Below are 20,357 nucleotides of genomic sequence, written 5' to 3'. Positions count from 1 at the left end.
GTGCCTTACTTTGCACTTGTCAATATTGAATTTCATCTGGCACTTCACTGTCAGTTGATATTATAAGCTCCTTCTGCAACAGTCAGCTTTAGCTTTGATTATTATGAATAATTTTGTATCATCTGCAAACTTTGCCAGTATTCACTGGCTTTGACATGCCACATACAGAGATGTGAACAGTACCAAGCATAAGCCCTTGGGGTACTCCTCTGGTAAATCTGCCTCCAGTCCACAAGAAATCTTTCTTCATCTATTCTGTTAGTCATATTACCCGCCTTTGTTCCTTGGGGTGGAGGCTGCTGTAAGCTCTGCATTTGCAACTCAGCAATTTCATATTTGAGCTCTTTTAGCACTTAGTTGAATGCCGTCTTGTCCTCATGGTTTGATCCAGGTCAATTTGTCTAAGAAGATCTACTTCCCAGAGGCTGTCTGTGCTTCTGTGATCAAAGATGTTCCACCTCACCATCAAAGCTCCAACTTTGGGAATAATGCAGGTGTAATGACTTGTTTATCAGAAAATGTCGACCTTTTGCATCTTCCAGCAAAACTAAGCCCTAAAAGAAGGGCCCTGTACACCCAGGTTAAGCTCTTTGAGTGTGATTTATCCACCATCGCCAGCCTGGGGACTTCTTCAGCATCCAAAATTTAAGTTCTATCAGTTACAACTGGAGAACTGTTTTAAATATATCACATTGTAAACCCAGAGTGCTGGGTTTTAGCATTGTTGAGCATGTAACACAGTGGAATGATGTCTTTCTGAGAACTATTGTCCAAAAAAGAGGGGTAGGGGGAACTGGCTGCTGCTAATCAAATGTTAATTTAGTAGGGTCCATCTGAGTAAGTCTGTGTTGACATCTGTAGTGTTGCACATAAGCTTGTGCTCATGAGTTCCCCTGAACTGGGATCTATAGCAACAGACCGGTATGGTTGCACCTTTTCTTGTAGGTGGGAAGGAGACTCCTAGAAGGGCAGCAAGCTGCATTTTTAACCTTCCTTCTCCCATTTACTTTCAGTGCAGGCAGCATAATGATCTACAGATCTTTCTCTGATAAGCAGATGCAGATCTTTGCTTCAGTCAGGCTGACAAGCCAGTAAGCCACTGTTCTTTTCTGGTTTACTTTGTGTCATTCCTCTGTGCTAGAACAAACAGCAATCACTAAGTTAAGGATCGTCAAGGTTGAGCCAAAGTATTCCTTGTACCACTCTGCTGTCCTTGCAGCCTGGCTCCACAATATACTTCATGAAGAAAATAATACAAATTCTGACAAAGTATTTTAGGTATAAAAGCCTCCTCAGATATAAAAGTTCCCCAGATATAAAAGCCTATAAGATTTTATTGCTGAAGTGCAAATCACACTGCAAGTGATAGATATTTAAGCTACTGTTCGAAATAGCTACAAATACCTCTTATTCACCATGAGACACTGATCATAGAATTTTGTGAGTAAGGTGCTACTTTAAAGCATCATCTATCTGGATTGATTTCTGTGGTCCCCATGATGGATCAGACCAGGCTCCCCAATACCACTGCCTTTCATGTGGAGCTCTGCACATGCCTGGCAGATTCATGCACAGATCGAACTCGCGCAACAGTGACAGACTTCCTGATCTACCAGATCCACTGGGGGCGGAAAGAAAAGATGACAAATGATAGACTTGGCATCAGTCTTGCAAAAATTGGTGCGACCACCCAAATTGGATTATATATTCTTATTGCTATTTGTCATAAAAAAACAAAATATCCATTTTCTTTCTTTATTAGCATTCTCTTTGCAAAAGATCGTTGAAGAAACTGTGTTAGGGCCAATAAGCAATCTATTTTTTTTTCCACTTTAGCATATTTGCCTCCTGTCCTAAGTCCTTTACGTTCTGCACCAGCACATACCAAACCCCGCTGCCTCCCATCAACACCCATGTATAGCATCCCAGTGGAAATAAACACTGCGATATCCCAAACAAGGTGAGTGCTAATCTGCTCCAAATATCCAGCTCTTGTGTTTTTAATGGAAACCTCATAAGGGAACTTGGTTTGGCACATGTGGGAATTCACACCCACCTCAAATTTGGCTTCAGTGGGAGTACTGAGCCCAGAACACCTGAGCTCCAGCAGAGACTCATTCTGATCACTGATGCTTCGCTTAATATTGGCTTTGTGATTCGTTTCATTTCTTCACTGCAAGATGTACCGCCTTTTCCTCTGAAACTCTCCCTAATGCTTTATGAATGCAGGACTGGTCCCAAACAGCTGGCCTTGAGCACCTGGAAGGTGCTGAGCACACTCAGGCACCATTGACCAGAGGGAGCTTTGAGGCTGCTCAGGGTTTTGCCCAGGCATCTGTGAAGCTTTCCGCGGTGCAGGGCCCCCCGCACACCGAGGCTCAGGGCTGCCTGCGGCGCCTTCTCCTCCCGCGCAGCCCGTGAGCAGCAGCACCGTGCAGGGACGCTCCGTACACCTACCGCTACCGCGGTGTAGAAGGTGAAAAGAGCGTAAGGGACCTTTCCCGCACCGGGTCAGTTATAAATAACAATTAACCCCCGGCGCTGGCCTTCCCGGCCGCAGCGCCACCGTGCCCCGCCCGCTGCCGCCCCGGCCCCAGCCCGGCAAGGCGCGACCCCGCGGGCAGCCCCGCGCCGCCGGGCTCCCGCAGCGCCCTCTAGCGGCGGCGGCGCGCCACAGCCCGGGCTGGGGCCGCCCGCTCCCGCAGCCTCCCGCCCGCTCCCGCCGTGGCACCGCGGCGTGCGCATCCCGCTGTGCCAGCGGCTCGGGAGCCCGTGCCCACCTTCTCTTCCCGAAACGCCACGATCCTGCCTCACCCGGAGCCGGTTCATCTGGACACGAGCGCTCTTCCGTCCTGGGCTGCACATCAGGGCACCCCTGAGAGAGCGCACGGCCGTTCCCTGGAGCGGAGGCTGCACGGACAGGCGTTTTCCCCAGCTGCTGGCCACGTACCTGTGCTGCCGCAGCCTGTGCATCAAACGTGTCATGCTGAGGGGCAGACCCTGGCACAGCGTCTTAGCCCCGAGGTGCTCGGCACAAAGGTGCGTGTTTGGGCACTGTAAGGGCACTGAAGATGGCAGCAGACCACGCTGCAGAGAAACGACTCTTTCTCCGGTCCATATGATAACCATTGCCTCTTCTGGGGAACCTTCTCCATCTACCCACCTTGCAGAAAAGCAGGCCCGGCAAGGCTCCTTGTTCCCAGGTCGCTTGGCAAGTGCAGCATGCTGTTCATGTTTCCCAGGACTCACCTTCCAGGGACCCTTCTAGTGGTTCCTGGGGTGAGCCTGATCAGCAGCTGCAGCCCTTGCCACCCCTCCACACTCCTTTATAACATAAGGACAACTTTAGAGAAAGTCTTTTCCAAAATCCAGATGGAGGGATGACACTGAACTCAGGCTGGTGCTACTTCCTGGGGGAACAGCTGCCAAAGGTGGCCAGATTCCCTGAACTATGGATAGTGCTAAGAGCCAAGACAACCCACAGCACAGAGAAGATTAAGAGGTCTCTCTAGAGTTTTTCCTAGGGCTTTTGCATGGCTAATTCAGCCCAGATATAGGCTGGACCACTGAGTCTTCATCCTAGCATCCCTCTGGAAGGGACACTTGGGGCTGGAAGAGCTCCCTGGTAGCTCCCATATTGCAAACTACCAGGAGAGTTTGAAGACCTGATCCAAGAAGAAGGGTGTAGTTCATCAGCTATTTCTTGTCACCATTTTGGTTTGACAATAATGACCAAAATTCTAACATTGTTTCTCAACAGAGAGAAACTAAAATAGTAGCTAGAGTTAGTTTTTATTCTCTATATCGATGTTATGTATGAAGTACCTCAAACAAATGTGGGTCCAAGGGCAATCATGCAGTCTGAGCTGGGACTGCAATGCCACAGAAACACAGTATATTACAGCCTCTGTGGCCCATTAATGCGAGGAGGGAAAGGAGATCAAAGATACCCTTCTTGCTCAGACAACACCTGGCTCAGCCTCAGAGGGGATGGCAAAGGCACTTTAAGCAAAGCTCGGCCTGTACTGAGCTGATGCACCCACAGGTCTGCGGGTGATGCTCACCACAACCAGCCAAACCAAAGCTCTTGGCCTGCTCCACACTCCGCAGGGCATTTCAGCAGCGCTGGTGGGCAGAGGCTGTGTCTGGAAGTGCAACGAGAGAGGCAGGCGCAAGGAAATGTTAGGGGTCTAACCACACTCTGGTGCCTTGCTGGACAGCTGCCCACCTGCAGCCTCCTGGGCAGACCGCTGCATTGCCTGGGGCCGCCCTCAACATTGCCCCACAACCAAGGGCTGCCCAGCTGCAGGTGAAACCCCAGCCGGGCTGTGGGTCAGGGGCATGTCCCCTGGTAAGGAAATGTAGGTGCAAGAGTGACAGGGCTGTGTCTCTGGCTTCACCTGAGCTGGAGGGTCTGGCATTGGTTTCACTGCAGTGAACCACACCAGTGTGGAGAAGCCTTGTCCAAGAGAGTGGAGCAGGGAACAGGGCTGCAAGTCTGACCTAATCATGGGCCGGAGGAGCACTACCCTTCTGGTCTGGCATGGCTCTTCTGTACCATAGGCTCAAGATCCAGACTCAGCCCCTGTCCAGAGCTCACTGTGCATTTCTCTTTTGGCAGCTTTTAAGAGAAGGGCTTCACCTTTTCACATGCTTATAACCGTGTCTGTATATTTTTAATCCTTTTTGCAGCACTATTTCTCAGCAGAAGGTCCATGTAGGGTTTGTCACTGAATTCATCACTGATCTTGAAATACTTAATTACTCCAGAATTATTTAAAGAAACCTATATTTGGCCCTGCTGCTGCTTCTCAGTGCATACCTGCTGTGTGGGGAGGCAGGATTTAAACCTCCAGCAGGACCAAACCAAGGCCAGGCTCATTTTTGAACGTTATCTGATTTACCAGAAAGGGACGTGGTGAAAGGCAGGATGGGCTTTGATCATGCCTGATTATGGAGTGTAATATTGGATAAATGGATACAATATTGCCATGGGTGTTTTATTGTGACCAGAAAAACAAAATTTTCCTTAAAGAAGCAGCTGTGTCCTGCCTGCAGCCTGCAGAAGAATGGCATTAGTCACGTGCAGTCCAACACGTAGCACAATTGTAAAGTTCGCTCTATGAGACTGACAGGAGCTATTCATATCAGCCCCTCCACCATCTGCCTGAATGGCAGGCTGTGGGGCAGCCGTGGCCCCCCTCGCTGCCTCTGCGCAGCCTCAACACTTAGTGCCTGCTCAAAGTCTGTCCCCAAGTGCAGAAAATCTGGGACTGAAAGCAAAGAGAGGATGTCACTCAGGTCAAAGCAGACTGTCAAGAGGGGAATGAAAAGAGAGGGGTGGGAAGAGTCAAAGCTTCATCTGGGGGGAGTGCCAGGTTGCTCTTCTCCTGGCAAAGAGGTGTTGGCTTCAACAAGGAGATGAGGAGGGAGAGCAAAGGGGATGACTGCACAGCATGAATCCATGAAAAAATCCCATATTCTCCCTCCTTCTTCCCTCCCTGAGCTTAGAGGACTCAGCTCCAGGGCAGGACCAGGCTGTGTGAGGATCAGTGCCAGGGTTAGATGCCCCTGCCGCTGCCTGCAGCTCCTGTGTGCTGGAGTGTGGGAAGGGGTGCCAAGGGCTTTGGCTGTGCCACTGTGCACACATTGTCAGACATCACTCGGGGAATGGTGGAAGGGATGACAGACCTGCAACCATTGTCACCATTTGCCTGTCCCAGATGACCTTTGCGTCCTTGGACTAAGGACCAGGCTGCTAGCTTTGCCCACACTTTTCTCACAGATCAGTTTCATCCTCAGAAATATTTATGGAGGTAACATAGGGGTTTCTTTCTCTTTCAAATGAACCTGCAGGTCCTGGGATGGGCAGGCTCACATCACAGGCTGGGATCAGGCTGAATCCAGAAGGCAACCTGTCTGGATGCCTGAACACCAGCAGTGCCCCATGTTTGAAGGTCAGACAGGACGGGGGGCTATTAAGTTTTATCCTAGGACCTGTTTTGCCTTCTCATTTCCAGAGAGTGACATCTTTCCTCATGGCAGAAATTTTCAGACAGTTTCCTACTGTCAGTGCCTGAGGCATATGACTCAGTTACTAAAATCCTTTCTTCTCCCATCGCATTCACTCTTAAGGTCACACAATTCTTGCAGTATGATGTTAAATAACATCTTTGATTTTTATGCTATAAGCACATCATTTACATCCTTCCACTTCAGTCACTGTCAACAACAAATCCAAAATCAGGACCCCTGAGGAAAAGCTTTAGTGGTCTTCCTCCATCCCAACGCTTCTCTCCAAGCCAATACTTCTGGTTTCACCATGAGCCATCATCACTTCCCCTCAGGCTCCTGGCTCTCCTCAAAACTCTTGCTCTCTCTTTTTCTGGGTGTGAAGGCAGAGCACAGGCTTAGGAAACAGCAGGTGAATGAAAAGATAGCATGCAACTGAAATATCTTTGCTTTTATCTGCCCTTAATGGACAGAGTAAATGGATGATTCACAGGTGGCCCATCTGGGAATTTTCTAGCTTATTTTCTTATGTTTTAAAACAGTTAGAGCTCCATTTTCTCTTTGCTTCAAAGTGCACATTCATTAAGCTCAACAAGGAGTCTTAGGATTGTGACCCAAATGGGGAAAAATAGCTGAATTTTTCCACAAAACAATGGAAATTTGCTTTTTTCCTCTCCTCTCCTCTCCTCTCCTCTCCTCTCCTCGTCTCCTCACCTTGCCTAGCCTCGCCTCTTCTCTCAACACAAACAAGCAAAATCTGTAGAGAATTTTAAAAGAAAAACTTTTGACCATTGTTAAGAAGTCTTATTTTGCAAGTAAAAATCTGAAAGGTTTTGTGGTTTTTTTTTTTAAATGAATGGAGATTACCTAGTTTTAACACCCATAGGGAAGAGATGCAGATAACAGTGCTTGCCATACAGACACATACCTCAAACAGCCATCCCACACCTGGAGGGCAAGAAACCACCAAGAGCTGATTTCAGTCCAGGCCTGTCCAGAAAGTGTACTATGCCTTATGCAGTTTTTATCCTGACAGTGGGCTGAACCCTATGACAACATCTGTTTCTCAGGCTAGGAGAGAGAAAAAGCTCTGTTTTAGGGGAGGAAAAATAATTTTGAGTAAATTTAGTGTCAAAACAGTGACTTCTATATCATCTCTGTAGCACTCAGCTGTTCACTGAACTGCTCTTTGCTTTACAGGGCATTAAAATAACAGCAGTGATTTGGGTGTTCATGCTATTTGAACTGCTCAAAGCACTTCCAGTGGAGGGATTCCCAACCCAGCTAATGGTGTGCGTTGCTGTTACTGGGTCTGCTTGCACGGTCCAGGCTGGCCTGATGCTGAAATATGTTTGCTGAAAGGGCCTCTCAGCCTGGAAATAAGCTGTGGGAGATTTTGATGTAGAAGTGGCTAAAGCTTGACATCGCTTACAATGAGTGACACTTTAAAAACACTTTGCAGGTATTATTGTGTAAGAAAATCTTTTCTTTCTCTTTATTCAGTCTTGAAGGAAATACTGCGTGTGTAGGAGAAGCCTGGCTGCAACTTTGAAGTGATATGAATTTATTCTTGTGCTTTACTTAAAAAAAGGAGTTAGAAGCTTTGCATACCAAAAGTTCCCAAGAAGACAGCTGTCAGGGGGTGACATGTCGGATATGAAGTGGCTCTCCAGCTGGTCCCTGTCTGCATGCTGGGAAGGCATGTGGAGACATTTTTTCAATTGCTGTACTAGTTTGACACGTTCACAGTGGAAAATGATGTATCATTCTTGAGCCTTTGGTTGGTGGACACTTCAAAGTGCATTGGATCCTTGGAGAGGAGTGCCCTATTGTTAATTGTTCCTTTCACATGTACATTGGGATGAACATGGCAAGAGCAGCGAGGAACAAAAGGGCTCCGGTGGCCTCTTAGAGAAAACCCTGTGCAGCTCAACCTGAGTCTGACCTTGAAAGGGTGGATTGCTCTGGTTTTTAAATCCTGCTTGCCAGTTCATTCCCCTTAGGCTCCCCACCGTTACCCAGCTGCAGGGGAACAGGATGCCGGAGCAGGGGGTGCAGGGAGGCATGGGGACCCCCTCTGCCGCTGCCACGTGGTGCCCAGGGAGCCACATCCTGGGCAAGCATACTTCCAGGAGGGGACGGGCACGACTGGAGTCTGGGGGCTTGGAGGTGGTTTCTGCAATGGGTGTGTTAGAGGGGTGCTGTGTGTCCCTTATCCTCTGATAAGCAGGCAAGCCATATCCACCCTCTTCAATCTAACTCACCCACTAGCCCTCAGTCTCAGAGCACAGCCCAGAAGTCCTGAGCCCCTATGATTGAATATAAAGTCTCATAATACAAGGCATGAGTTTCCCAGGCCGCTGAGGACACAGTTCATTAACATCCTGAGACAATCCTTTGCTCCCAGGCACCTGTCCCATGTCACCCTGTCTCTCCTGCTCACCCCTTTGGGCAACCAACTAGCTTTATTGGGAGATTGCACTGTGCAACATGGTGTCCAGGTTGGGTTCAAAAGCTCAAGCACAGGAGGCAGGTTGTTCCTGCAGACATGTGATCCCTTGGTGTGCATCTCTTCCAATGAGCTAGGCAAAACCTCTCCCTGTAGCCTGAGCTGCACAAAAGGATCTGTGACAGGTCACAGAGCGGCCAGGCCCTGGCTAGCACATGCCACAATAGATGCTCAAGCAGGTGACTGGAAACTGCCCCTTGCAAATGATCTGAAAGGATAAGATTGCACAGAGATTTGCATGCTGGCATGAGGTAGGTGACAGAGGGTGCGGGCAGAGCTACCTGCCCCAGCTCTCCCAGGGAGTGAACTGCTTCTGAAAAAGAAACTGGGAAGAGAGAGGCACACCTGCAGTGACAAATCAGCAACTGTGTTACAGCCCACCATGGTGCCAAAGGCTCTGCTGCGCATTCTGCTGCAGGATGTCCTGGCCCTGGAGTCTCCCTAGACCTGAAATACGAGCGTCTGAGCACCAGCATGTGTCACTCAGGCCAAACGGGGAGAAATGATGTGAATAGGGATGGCCACACTGGGTGCATCAGTTTAGGGACACTGAAGAGTAGTCCCTGAGACCTCTGCCCCGAGCTTGGTGTAATGGCACAGTCTGGATCTTGTCCTCCTCCAAGGAAAACTGGAGTAATAGAAATACAGTAAAATAACCATAAAATGTAGCTGATTTCAACCCGCAGTGCTCAGGCCTTTGGTGCCTCACATCAGTAAGATAGATTTTGCTTGCAAAATGGCTTGGACTTCTGTCCCTGCTTCCCCTGGGGCACGCTGTATTCCATCCAGAGCTAGCAGCATCTTCCTGAAGGTGGATGCACAGGTCCTGGGCCTCCCTCCACTCTTCCCAGACCCAGGGTGCTGAAGTCTGGAAAGCAGGAGCAGCACTGCTCCAGCTGTGGGAGGCAGTGGGTCCTGGGCTGGCACACAGGCTGCTGCCAGCTCTGTGTCGTCGGTGTGGCCGATGCACAACGAGGGCAGTCCTTCTGCTCTCCTCTTCCTCCAGCTCTTGTTTTTACTGCGCTATTAAGTTATTGCCACCCCTTAGGGACAAGCCTGCGAGAAGGCGGAGGGCTCACATAACTCTGGATCAGTAAAGGAAGCAGCTCAATTAGCATTTCACACGCCTTTTCTTCCCTCTCTTCTTACCTTCCCTGCAGCGGGCATGCTTTCCCCTTAAAGGATTGTCCTGTTTCTGCTCCTTGCCAGCGTTGGCAGGGTGACAGTAGTCGAGTGTGCAAACTTGTGCTATTGTCCCCAGGCCAGGGGGAGTCATGGAGACCCACTAATATGACACAGGAAAATGTTTGCTGATGGCAATTCTATGGGCTTTGTCTAACTCTTTCTCCATCATGACGACTCGATTTAAGTCTCTAACTGTTTGACTACAGATGCAAGAGTACTATCCAACTCCATCCTTTTGTCCGGGTAGTTTGAATGGGTAATTCAGCTTTTGTGTAACTCAATTGAGGGGGCAAACATAAAGACAAGATTCTTGAGCGCTCAAGCTCCCTTTCCATGGATATCTGCACATCTCTTTAGAGATTTGTTCCTTTCCTACCTTTTTCTGACATCATCCTCCCCTTAAAAAAAAAAAAAAAAAAAAAAAAAAAAAAGGCTCTGATGAGGAATGGTTAAAAGTAGGCTAGCCTTGTCCCCCGTATTACATTGTCCTGTGCCAATGAAGCATGGTTAGTATCAGCCCCCAGATAGCTTTGGGGAGTGCAGAGAAAAGGGTGTCTAAACTTCCCTAACTCATCCTCAGCACTTGCACTTTGGATTGTGTCATTTTAAAAAGAAAGGCCACGGTAGGGGTGAAGAGGATAGGGAGAATGGTAGAAATCGTGGGGAAATGATTGTATTTATTAGCTGTCTTTCTGTGGCTGTCCCCATGGTGACAATTTGTGATGGCAAAGAATGCGAGGAGGGGAGGCTGATGCCTGATTGGGATGCTTTGTATTTGGCAAAGTGGCTTCTGATTGGCCTGGGAGAGCCCCGAACTCGCCGGAGTCGATATTCATTCAGCTTGCTCAAGTGCTTGCTAAACTGCGTCCAAACACTGGCAGGCCCTGGCCGCCTCCGCCGAGGTTGGCGGTGTGTAACCTGCCTAACGAGATTAGCGGGGAAGGGGCTCTTCTTCGCGGCGACGCTGCAGCTGCCAGCACCGGCGAGAAAAGCCGCCGCACGCCGGGTGAGTGTCCGCGCTTGCTTACAGGGAGGCAGGAGTGGCAGCCCCTGCTTCTTTCCACGTAAGCACTATCTAACAAGATTAGACGCCGGGCTGGCATTGGTGAGCCGCTCCCCATGCCGGTGTGCACTGGGGCAGCGGCGCGGGGCCGTGGGCTGCGGGCACGTGGCGGGAGTTTGCCGGCATGGAGGAGGGCTGATGGACAACTTGTCTGCGTGGCTGAGAAGTTTGACATGTCCCCCCAGCCTCCCTCCATTTGCTGGGTGCTATTTGAACCAAGTCTTCCCGCTCTTAAGTCTGCCTGTCGTGTTTCGCAGGTTTGTCAGCGTTTGACTGAAGGCGGGTTATAAACTTTTAATGGGAAATTCCGTGTGGTGCATCCAGTGAGATGGCATCGGACAGCGAGGTAAAAACCCTACTGAACTTTGTCAACCTGGCCTCCAGCGACATCAAAGCGGCTCTGGATAAATCGGCTCCTTGTCGCCGGTCGGTGGACCACAGAAAATACTTGCAGAAGCAGCTCAAGCGGTTTTCTCAGAAGTACTCCCGAATCCCACGGTGCCACCCCAGCAAGCCCCCCGAGTGCAGCTGGCGCAGGGGGGCAGAGGACCGGGGCCGGGGCCCCCAGCCTGAGGCACCTGACCCCAGCCCCCCTGGCGGAGCTGCCACCGAGAAGGTGCCACAGACTGCTGAGGCTGAGGAGAACCTCGCCGGGGAACGGGTCTTGCAGGAGCAAAACCCTGAGGCCACCAGGCCGGACCAGGTGCCCATGAGGAAGCGACAGCTCCCCGCTTCCTTCTGGGAAGAGCCACGGCCAGCCCAGAGCCTGCCAGCCAGGGCCTTTCCTGCTGGCCCCGAGGGGGTCCCAGCCCCCAGAGACCCTCCTCCCTATGAGGGGAAGAAAAGCAAACGGAGCCCGGATGCTGCTGGCCCAGAGAGCCCCCCTGAGCCTGCTCCGCATGCTGGGGAGAAGGACCCTGCCGGGGTCCTCTCGGGTCGGGTGGGTGCCTGGACCTGCTGCCCCTTCCCCTGCCCTGGGCTGGGGGTGTACCAGCCCCCCAGCACGCTGCCCCCATCGCCCTTTCCAGGGCTGGGGCTGTGGAGGAAGAGTGTGGCTGCGCTGCCAGCGGAGGTGCCGCCCTTCTGCAAGGAGGCCGAGGGCACAGGGCAGAAACTCTATAGGCCTGTGGTTTTGAAACCCATCCCCACCAAGCCCGCCGTCCCCCCGCCAATCTTCAATGTTTTTGGCTATCTTTAGCCAGGGGGTGTCAGAGTCACGCTGAACACAACAGCTCCTGAGAGTGCATTGAAATGCCCGGTTGGGCACCAGGCGTGAGCTGCTGACAGCGTGGAGCAGCAGTGGGAAGGAGGTCAGCAATCGCACCCTCTTCCTCGTGGGCGGGCTGGAGCGAATTAGTAACTGTTGGGAAGCTATTGGGCTCGACTCTCCCCTTGGTACACGTGTAAATTGGGAATAAGCCTTACGAAGCTGGTGGCATGGAGCATGAGGCAAACCAGGGCTCTTTCATCGACAGGCATTGTCTGAGCTGTGGCGAGCGGGGCTGCGGGCCATTCATAGCCACACTTGTAACACCTAGGAGACCTCCTCCATGTGGGAACATCTTTCCGGGGTTGCCCTGCGGCAGCAGCAGCAAAATGAAATGAATTAAACCCATTCAAAGAGTTTTTGTACTTTAAAGTAATTCCAGAGAAGTCAAGATATTCAGGTCACTTCCTTTTGCATGCAAGAGACTGGAAGGACAGTATTTAATGTAGGAATCACACTTTGTGAATTGATTTAAGCTCTTCTTGTATGTAAATAGTGAGAGAATTAAAAGAAAAAATTAAGGGAAGAAAAGAGGTAATTTTATTTTGGTGATTCTGCAAATGCAGTCTGTTTATTTTTGCCCCACTGGGTAGACACAAGTTTGATTTGCAACTGGTGGGCAGATATGAGGGCTGAAACCTCTGCCTATTCAGAGTGATGTAAACTGCAAATTATTTCTCTGGAAAATTACCTAGCACTAAGCTGGTGCAAATGGAAGCAGCACGAATTTCCACATTAGGAACTGTTTGCATTCAAAGGAACAAATGAGAAATTGTATTTGTTGAATACAAAACCATAAAATATGATAGACGAAAAAACTGCATGGAATAGCCTGCCTTGATTTCTGGCTCACATGCATCTTTTATTTTGCCTGATTTTAAGATACGATCACAAGACCTGTCTGCAAATTATTTGCCTGGTGTTTTCCCAATTATTTTAACAAATTAGTGTTAGAAAAGTTAACGGGATTTTTCTGAGTTAGATTTTTCTTATGCCCATGGAGGCAGTGGTGCTAAGGCACAGAACATGAGATCTGAAAGGTTTAATATTGCAGGCATGTATATCTATTCAGTTATACTAGAGTAAATCACTGAGGTCAAGAGAAGTGTATTAATGGGGGGGAAGGGGCCAGAGAACGGATGCCGGTGATCTCCCAGGGCCTGAAGCTGCTCTTGCTGAAGCTAACAAGAAGTTCTCCAAGGATTCAATAAAAAGTGGCCTTGATCAGCTTGGTCTCTGGTTAGTGTAGCTCCCTATGACTCTTGGTATCTCCACAAGGGGAAAAACAGGCAACACTTCTTTCGAGCGCATTGCAGTCATGAAAGAATTACCATCTTAAGCAGTTGTAGAGTATCATTTTGCATCTTTTGATGGGGTTTGGTCTTATATAACCAAGTTGCAACTTTCATTAGGATATAAACTACTCTCAGGCTACAGGTAGCTCATTCTTTCCCCAAACCTCACAATATATCCCGCCAATGTTTACTTTTTATGGAAACAACAGCTGTAATGTGTTAGTCCAGCAGATCAAAATTAGAAATGGAGATTGCTTTCATTGTTTTCTCCCTGCTACCAGCACTTAAAACGTGTATCAAGCCTGTATGGACTATGCCTATAGGAGAGACAGCAGGAATTGGCTTTGGTAGCACGTACCTGCCAACTACATGCAAGCTGATAAAAAGCTGATCTAAGGGTTAAAGACATCACGTTAGCTCTTGATCCAGAAATGAAGATATGAATGTACTAAGATGTCTTTCCGGTTTTGTCTTTTTTTTTTTTTTTTTTTTTTTTGAGGGGGGTTGGGGGGAAGTCCATAGGAGGACTCTGTCCCCCTCCACAAGCTGATGAACAGAAACCAGAGGCAGTACCCCTGTGTAAGTTACTGGGAGGAGAGCTATGGCTCTTAATTTGCAAAGCTGTAGGCAAGGAATTTTTTACATAGAAATAGGGATGTTTTCTCACACCAATAGCTCTGTGTCACTGTTGTAATCCAGTTGAAACCAGATGCTGAACTCTGTCTCAGTGCTGTCAATGCAGAGCAGCGTCCTTGGCATAGGTCTGGATTTCCATCTGGGTGACCAGAGCAGGTTGTGGAACGAAGCCCAGGTATTGCCATGATTGCCATGGGCAAGTGTTCCTGCATGAGTTCAGAAAGGAAATTTGAAAATGCTGTGTATCACACCAGAATATGAATTTCTATCGAAATTAAAATACTTGGCAAAGTGGACAGCCTCTGTAGAAATTCTGTTTCTGAAGAAATCCAGAGAAAGAAGAGAGTTAAAATCAAGTTTCTACTTTTTTCGATATTAAATTCTTTGTTTTCTTTTTCTTCTTTTTAACTGCTTCATATTTAAATGTATATTGCTGTACAATTTCCTTGTAGTAGAATAGCATGTTTTTAAGTTATGATGAAGGATTGAACCAGACCATTTCAAATTACCTCTGGCACACAGATACTTATGCATTTGCCCTCAGATTTAAACTGATGTTACTTTTTAAAATCCTTAAAATCCTTTGTTACATGGAACTTCCCTCCCCAGCCCAGGGCAGGCAGTGGCTCTTGCTGAGGTTCTGAACTGGAGCAGCAGTGAAGTAAAACACAAATGACCAGAAAACAATTGTTAAGTATATTCAAAACCACTGAATGGGGATGTGTGAGACTTTCCAAAGTTACAAAGAATAGCAACTCTTTCTCCTCTCTAGCAATACTTACTCTTCTCCCACCCCTGAGATTAACGTCAAAATTATTAATTGTTCAAGCTTGGAATGATTCAGACCTTTCCTGGCTATTTTTGTGTTCGGTTGTTTGGTGTTGCTATTCAGGACAGCTGATAGCCCTTCAGAATCTACTTGTTTATTCATAGTTTGAAAGATGGAAACATAACATTCAAGAGCTGCTATTTACTACAACAATGCAAATTTAAACTGTTAAAACCACAACAGCTTTTATAAATAAGGGGAAGGGAGAGGTAAATGAAAAAGCTTTCATACAAAATGAAATAAAAAATCAAAAAAAGTGCACAAGAACATCAAGTGAATTGCACATGTTGCAGTAAAAAAAAAGTACAGTAACCTGGTCATGAAATATTCCTAGAACATTTCACATAAAGTCATCATTTCTGAAGGAGTCTATCTATCACACTCAGTAAAAACAAGCCACTTTACCTTGCACTAGAACTACTGATCTGCTTACAAAGCCTGGTTTGTTTGGGTTTTAGGGTATTTGTCTTTTCACAGTAACTTCTAGACAGATGCATTAAATGCACATTGAATTTGTACAGATTCAGTATTGTGCACAAAATATTGTGTCAATGACTGGAGTGGAGAGGTAGTGAGCTCCATTTCAGTGCAAATAAATGTAAACTGAACATGTGAAGATTTGCTCTAAGGGTCAAGCAGAAAGGAATTAATAACACTGTAATTACCAGATTCCCCCTCTAATCGACTTTCCTCTCAGTTTCGGTGCAGAATGTGCACTTATCCTTCCTGCAGGTGCGGTACATTCCCATCAGACCAGTGCTCTGCAGCTCAGGGACTCTCCTGCTCAGGACAAATGGTGGAGAGCAAACAGGACACGGGTCTTCCTATAGAGGCATAAAGGTCTCTTGGCTGAAAGAAGAAATGGACTTTCTGTATCTGCTCCACTCAAACCCAGTTTCAACTTCTCAAAGGACAAAAAAAGAAATTGCAACTCAAGAGGCTTTTGTATACGTAACTCTGATGGCTCAGGGGAAATTCCCACTTTGGGATAGCTTATGAAATCCCAACCCTGTGGTTATAAATGCAGCTGGTGACTGAATTCTTCAATCAGTCAGCTGTCTGCAGGACACTGTCACTGCATACCAAACAAGCACTTACGTACATGGTCTCCACCAAGCCGTGTGTCCGTATCCATCAACCTCTACAGCTCTGCTCTGTTACACTCACTTAATTTCAAGGAATTTTCTTCAGATTTATATCAATATGAGTAAGACCCAGACCTTCACTGCTCAGCCCCGTAAAGTGAGAGATGCACAGACTCCACAGGTGATTTTCTCTCTCTCAAGCTCTTGCTTATTAACACAGGGCCTTCACTGGCAAAACTGGTCTGAAGATTTCCTGTTCCCCATCCCTTTCTCTCCACCTAGTATTTTTCCAGCCTGAAGCAATTCCCTGTTGATGTTGCAGGAGACAAGGGGGTAGATGCTAAACTGGTAGTAATGGAAGTCACTGGACAAAATTTCAGCAGTTTCCAAAGCTTTGCAAGAAGATCCTTGTTCAGTGTGAATTGAAACTCTTAGTTTTTCAACATTTCTGTGTTTGGGAAGGGGACAGCTATGGACAGAGTGCCCATAGCTATAACCAATTCTTCTGCTCACGTCCTGTTCCACAAGTGCTGAACACATTTCACACAAAACCATTACAGAATCTGAACTTGTGTGCCCAGACAGACTTGTATGTGTGCAACACACTTTTAGTCCTGTATTAAGGTATAAAACGCGGTACAAATAAAATCCGGTGCAATGCATTTTCCCTACTTACACTTCTATCTGATTCCATGGATGGTATGCAGGCCAACAAACAAAATCAGATCTGTCAGCTCTCTGGTGGGGAATCCAAATAAACCATAGTGCACAACAACTCTATCACCTAAGGTAAGAAGGATTGTGCTTCTAGCATAAGATTTGCAAAGACGTAGTTCCAAATTTAGGCTCTTCCATCCTTACTTAGGTGCCGAGTCAGGAACGAGGCACTCATCAAATCAGTTCAGCAAGTCACACCTATCAACTGAGCTGTAGTCGCTGCCAATAACCATTCATGGGCTCCTCGGCCTCCCCAGCTGTGAGGGAATGTGACTTGTTAAAAACTTCAATAAAAGAATTTCACGGACAATTATAGCGGTTCAGCTGATAGATGGTAACTTGTTAAGCTGCCATAAATCAGTTGTGAATCTGAGCTGTAAATAGGTGACCTAATTTTCAAAGAAGCTGAGATAATAACTTTCATCAATGTCAAAGGGAGCTAATAGATACTTCAAACTTCCAAAATCAGGAAATTCAGGGCTAAATCCTAAGCCTTTTATTCTGCCTCAGTAATATCTGACACCAAATGTGGTCCTATTGGCTCAAGTGGAACTACACCTGGCTCAAGCAAGCTGGCATTGTTTAGGCACCTGAATAAGGATTTGGAAGCCTAATTCTGCGTATCCATTTTCATAAATCTCAAAGTCTGACTTCCACAATTTTGAAATAATCTCTCTTTCATCCAGTGATGGTATTATAGCCACGGAGGTCCAAGGAGGTAAGAGAGGCTGGGTTTTGTAGGGACAAGATCTTCATGGGAGGAACAAAGAAAATTGGTTTAGCAGTGTTGCCTCTCCCTTCTGTTCCTGCACCTCTAGGGCTTTGTTCTGTTCTGACACTAGCTCCATGACTGAGTAAAGCTACTCTTTACAGTGCAGCTACTTCTAATTTACACCAGAAAAAGAAAAAATAAATCTTCCCAAGCAGAATTTCACCTATTCCTTATTGCCAATGTAATACAAAATGAACTGTATTCACTATGCGCAGATACAATTGATACATCCTTAAATAAACCTTTCCTTCACTTCTAAAGGAATCAGAACTTCTGAATTTTAGTCTATTAAAAAGATCTGAGATTTGAATGTTCAGAATCAAGTATTCTACTCAATAATAAAGGTTCAAAAAATGGAAGTAGAAGTGTTAGCAAGATGGTGTTAATGCATCAGAGAATTAGCAACCAGCACACTTAGCAGAAATCCAAACAGTACAAAAGAAACTAAAATAAAAATCTCATTCAGTGAAGGAAATGTGATTGTTTTCCCAAATAAGTTGTTTCTCGATAATTTCTGAATTGTGATCGCAGCAAGGATACTAAGCTCCACCACAGCCCCAGGATACCTTTTAATTCCTCACTGATACTTGCTTCAGCACTACTAATTTTTCAGTGCTGGCTTTCATTTTTTGTTCTTTGCAGACCAAGCTCTGAGGTGAATCATAGGTGTTTTCTCTTGGAAAACCTAACAACAGTCCCATGTTTAGCTCTCTGTCTCCTCCATTTTCTTCTCACTCATGCTTCAGAAGCATATTTCTCTTAGATTAGTCATTGGAGGGCGCTTGACCAAACCAGCAGCAATTCTTCCCCACCATGCACAACGTGCACCCTCACCATGCTGATGATGCTGAGTGCCATGCCGGGAAGCTGCTGCATGTCTGGTGTGCCTGGGGTCACTGTGTGTAATTGTGCTGTAAGTATCGAATCAGTCTGTCTGGGAGAGGCAAGGTGTCAAGAAGTTTAATGCGGTTTCTTCCAACCAGGCTTCGTACCTTGATGCGGCAAAGATGGGAAAGAGGTCGTGGGGGTTCTGAAAAACAGGCAGGTCAGAAACATGAGCAGAACAGGTTTAAACTTGAGAGGGACAGCTCAGCTTGGCCAGGTCAGTGTCAAGAGGAAAATGGGAGGATGAATGAAAAAAGGGGGCTTTTCCGTAATAGAGGGATGATTCATCTGGCATTAGTGGCAGCTCATCTATTCTGAGTTATGACATAGGGAAGGAAGCAGGGCAGGAGGATGGGGTGCTGTATCCCATCTCAGCCTTAGCTATGGGCTTTCTAGGAAGATTTAAACGAGCTGCTTCACAGTACTCAGCCTTCCCACTGAAAATAAATGTAATATGTACCAAAATTATCTTGGTGCCAGGAAACTAATACTGATAATGTCTATGAAAGACTTGATCCTGAGGGAAAGGATATTTGGGAGAGCAGAATGTTAGTAGAAGTTTTAAAGTCCACTGGTGACTGCTGGGCTGCTGTGGAGATGGTCATGCTGCCCACCTGCCCTGATGTGACTGCACCCCAGGTGCGGCCAAATGGGCCTTCCTGCACTGGCAATGCTCCTTCCCAGTGGGTCAGATCCGCAGCTGGTGTACATCACAGACCCAGCAACACTCAGCAATTTCTACTGCCTCATGCCTGGTCCAAAATGTAATTCAGTCTCAGTAGGGAAATCCTATCAAGTTCAAGTGGTGAATACTAAGAAGAGATGGTAACTGAGGCTTTGATTCCAGCAGCGGGACTATTTGTGTCCGATTCTCTCCTGGGTGACCATACCTGCTTTTTCTTTAATGACAGCCCAGTCCTCATAGCTGTCAATATGCTCCTTGAGCCGGGAACAGAGCTGCACATTACCCACATAATCCAGCAGAACATCGATGATTGGACCAGCCCAGCGACTTATCTCTGGAGTAGACACCATTTCACAAAACTTCAAGGAAAAAGAGATTGACTAAAGTCAGTGGGATGTGAATGCGACCATGGAATCTACATCAATAGCAACAGGGCTTTGGTGGTGCCAACCTTATACCAGCTGTGAGGGCAATTACCAGATTCCCTTCAGAAACTTCAACTAAGCACTTTTTTTTTGCAACTGAAGATGGAATCCCCTCTTTGTGACAGCAGGAGGACACAAACCTCTGTTGAAGTCCGAGCTCTAGAGCATGGAAAAGATGCTGAATTGTGTACAGGGTCCTACTTCCGCAGAAATGGGAGGGCAGAGGAGTTTTGCCCCAAGCCAGTGAGGGAGCTGCTGAAAGGTCCATGAAGCCTAGGGCACTGTGGCCCAGCATGCTGGGTCCCTTCCCCTTCTTGGGAGGGGCTCTGTGTGGCAACTGTGCAGAAAGGAGGCTTAGGGAAAGAGGGAGATCGGGCCAAGCACAGCACCTCCTGCTTCTTGTGAACCTACTAGCATCTGCAGTTTTTGGGGACGAAACACCTCACTAGAAACAAGTCTGGGTAAATCTCTGCCCAGATGAATCCCAGGCAGTTTTACTCACTCATGGGAGAACTATCCTGGGCCTAATACAGTGATGTCTTCCTTACACAGTCCTGGATTAAGCAAATTTTCTGTTGCCCCCCATGGGAGCTGCAGAGTACTTAGAGCTGTTGCATGGAGGGCTGCTTATGGTGATATTGAAGAACAGATTTAAGGACCTGACTTTAAGCAGTCTCATATCAATAAAGTAGCGACTTCTTTTTCCACTTTAACTAAGTATAATACACCAGACAGCTTCATCTATCTCTGTTAAGGTGCTGCATATGACGAAGATATCTATGGATGTATGTGCATGTGAGCAGTCAGAAAATTTAACATGAATTGCATCATGCTGTGTGGGTAAGAACTCAGGCACATGGCCAAACCCAATTGGATGATGGTGGCTTAAACACCGTCGATCACTTTAGTCACTGAGACTGTCTGCAAGCACCCTCCAAGCCCACCACAAACAGGAAAGACAACGCACCAGCTTAAATCTCTTTCAGTTTAAG

General features: G+C 47.2%; 2 protein-coding genes across 3 annotated transcripts in view; one reads left to right on the top strand and one right to left on the bottom strand.

The window, feature by feature from the left end:
* The first annotated feature begins 11,097 nt into the window (after window positions 1–11,097).
* On the top strand, window positions 11,098–11,967 carry FAM181A (family with sequence similarity 181 member A). Its single transcript, XM_005438872.1, has one exon. It carries the CDS (start codon window positions 11,098–11,100, stop codon window positions 11,965–11,967), a length of 870 nt encoding a protein of 289 aa, XP_005438929.1.
* A 1,396-nt stretch (window positions 11,968–13,363) lies between these two features.
* The window catches only part of ASB2 (ankyrin repeat and SOCS box containing 2), a 28,374-nt gene continuing 21,380 nt past the window's right edge, over window positions 13,364–20,357 (bottom strand). For both annotated transcript variants that reach the window (XM_027804983.2, XM_014279721.3), the window contains 2 exons: window positions 19,146–19,299; window positions 13,364–18,400 (listed from right to left, as the gene is read on the bottom strand). In XM_027804983.2, the coding sequence (XP_027660784.2) occupies window positions 18,264–18,400; window positions 19,146–19,299 (291 nt within the window). In that variant the 3' untranslated portion in view covers window positions 13,364–18,263. The remainder of the gene's footprint in view (window positions 18,401–19,145; window positions 19,300–20,357) is intronic.

Source organism: Falco cherrug, chromosome 7, assembly GCF_023634085.1.
Source record: "Falco cherrug isolate bFalChe1 chromosome 7, bFalChe1.pri, whole genome shotgun sequence".
Lineage (NCBI taxonomy): Eukaryota > Metazoa > Chordata > Aves > Falconiformes > Falconidae > Falco > Falco cherrug.
The sequence above is the reverse complement of the archived record's forward strand: the minus strand, read 5'-3'. Positions and strand labels throughout refer to the sequence as shown.

Coding starts and splice junctions, on each gene's coding strand:
- FAM181A (XM_005438872.1), top strand. CDS start 11,098: ATGGCATCGGACAGCGAGGTAAAAACCCTACTGAACTTTGTCAACCTG.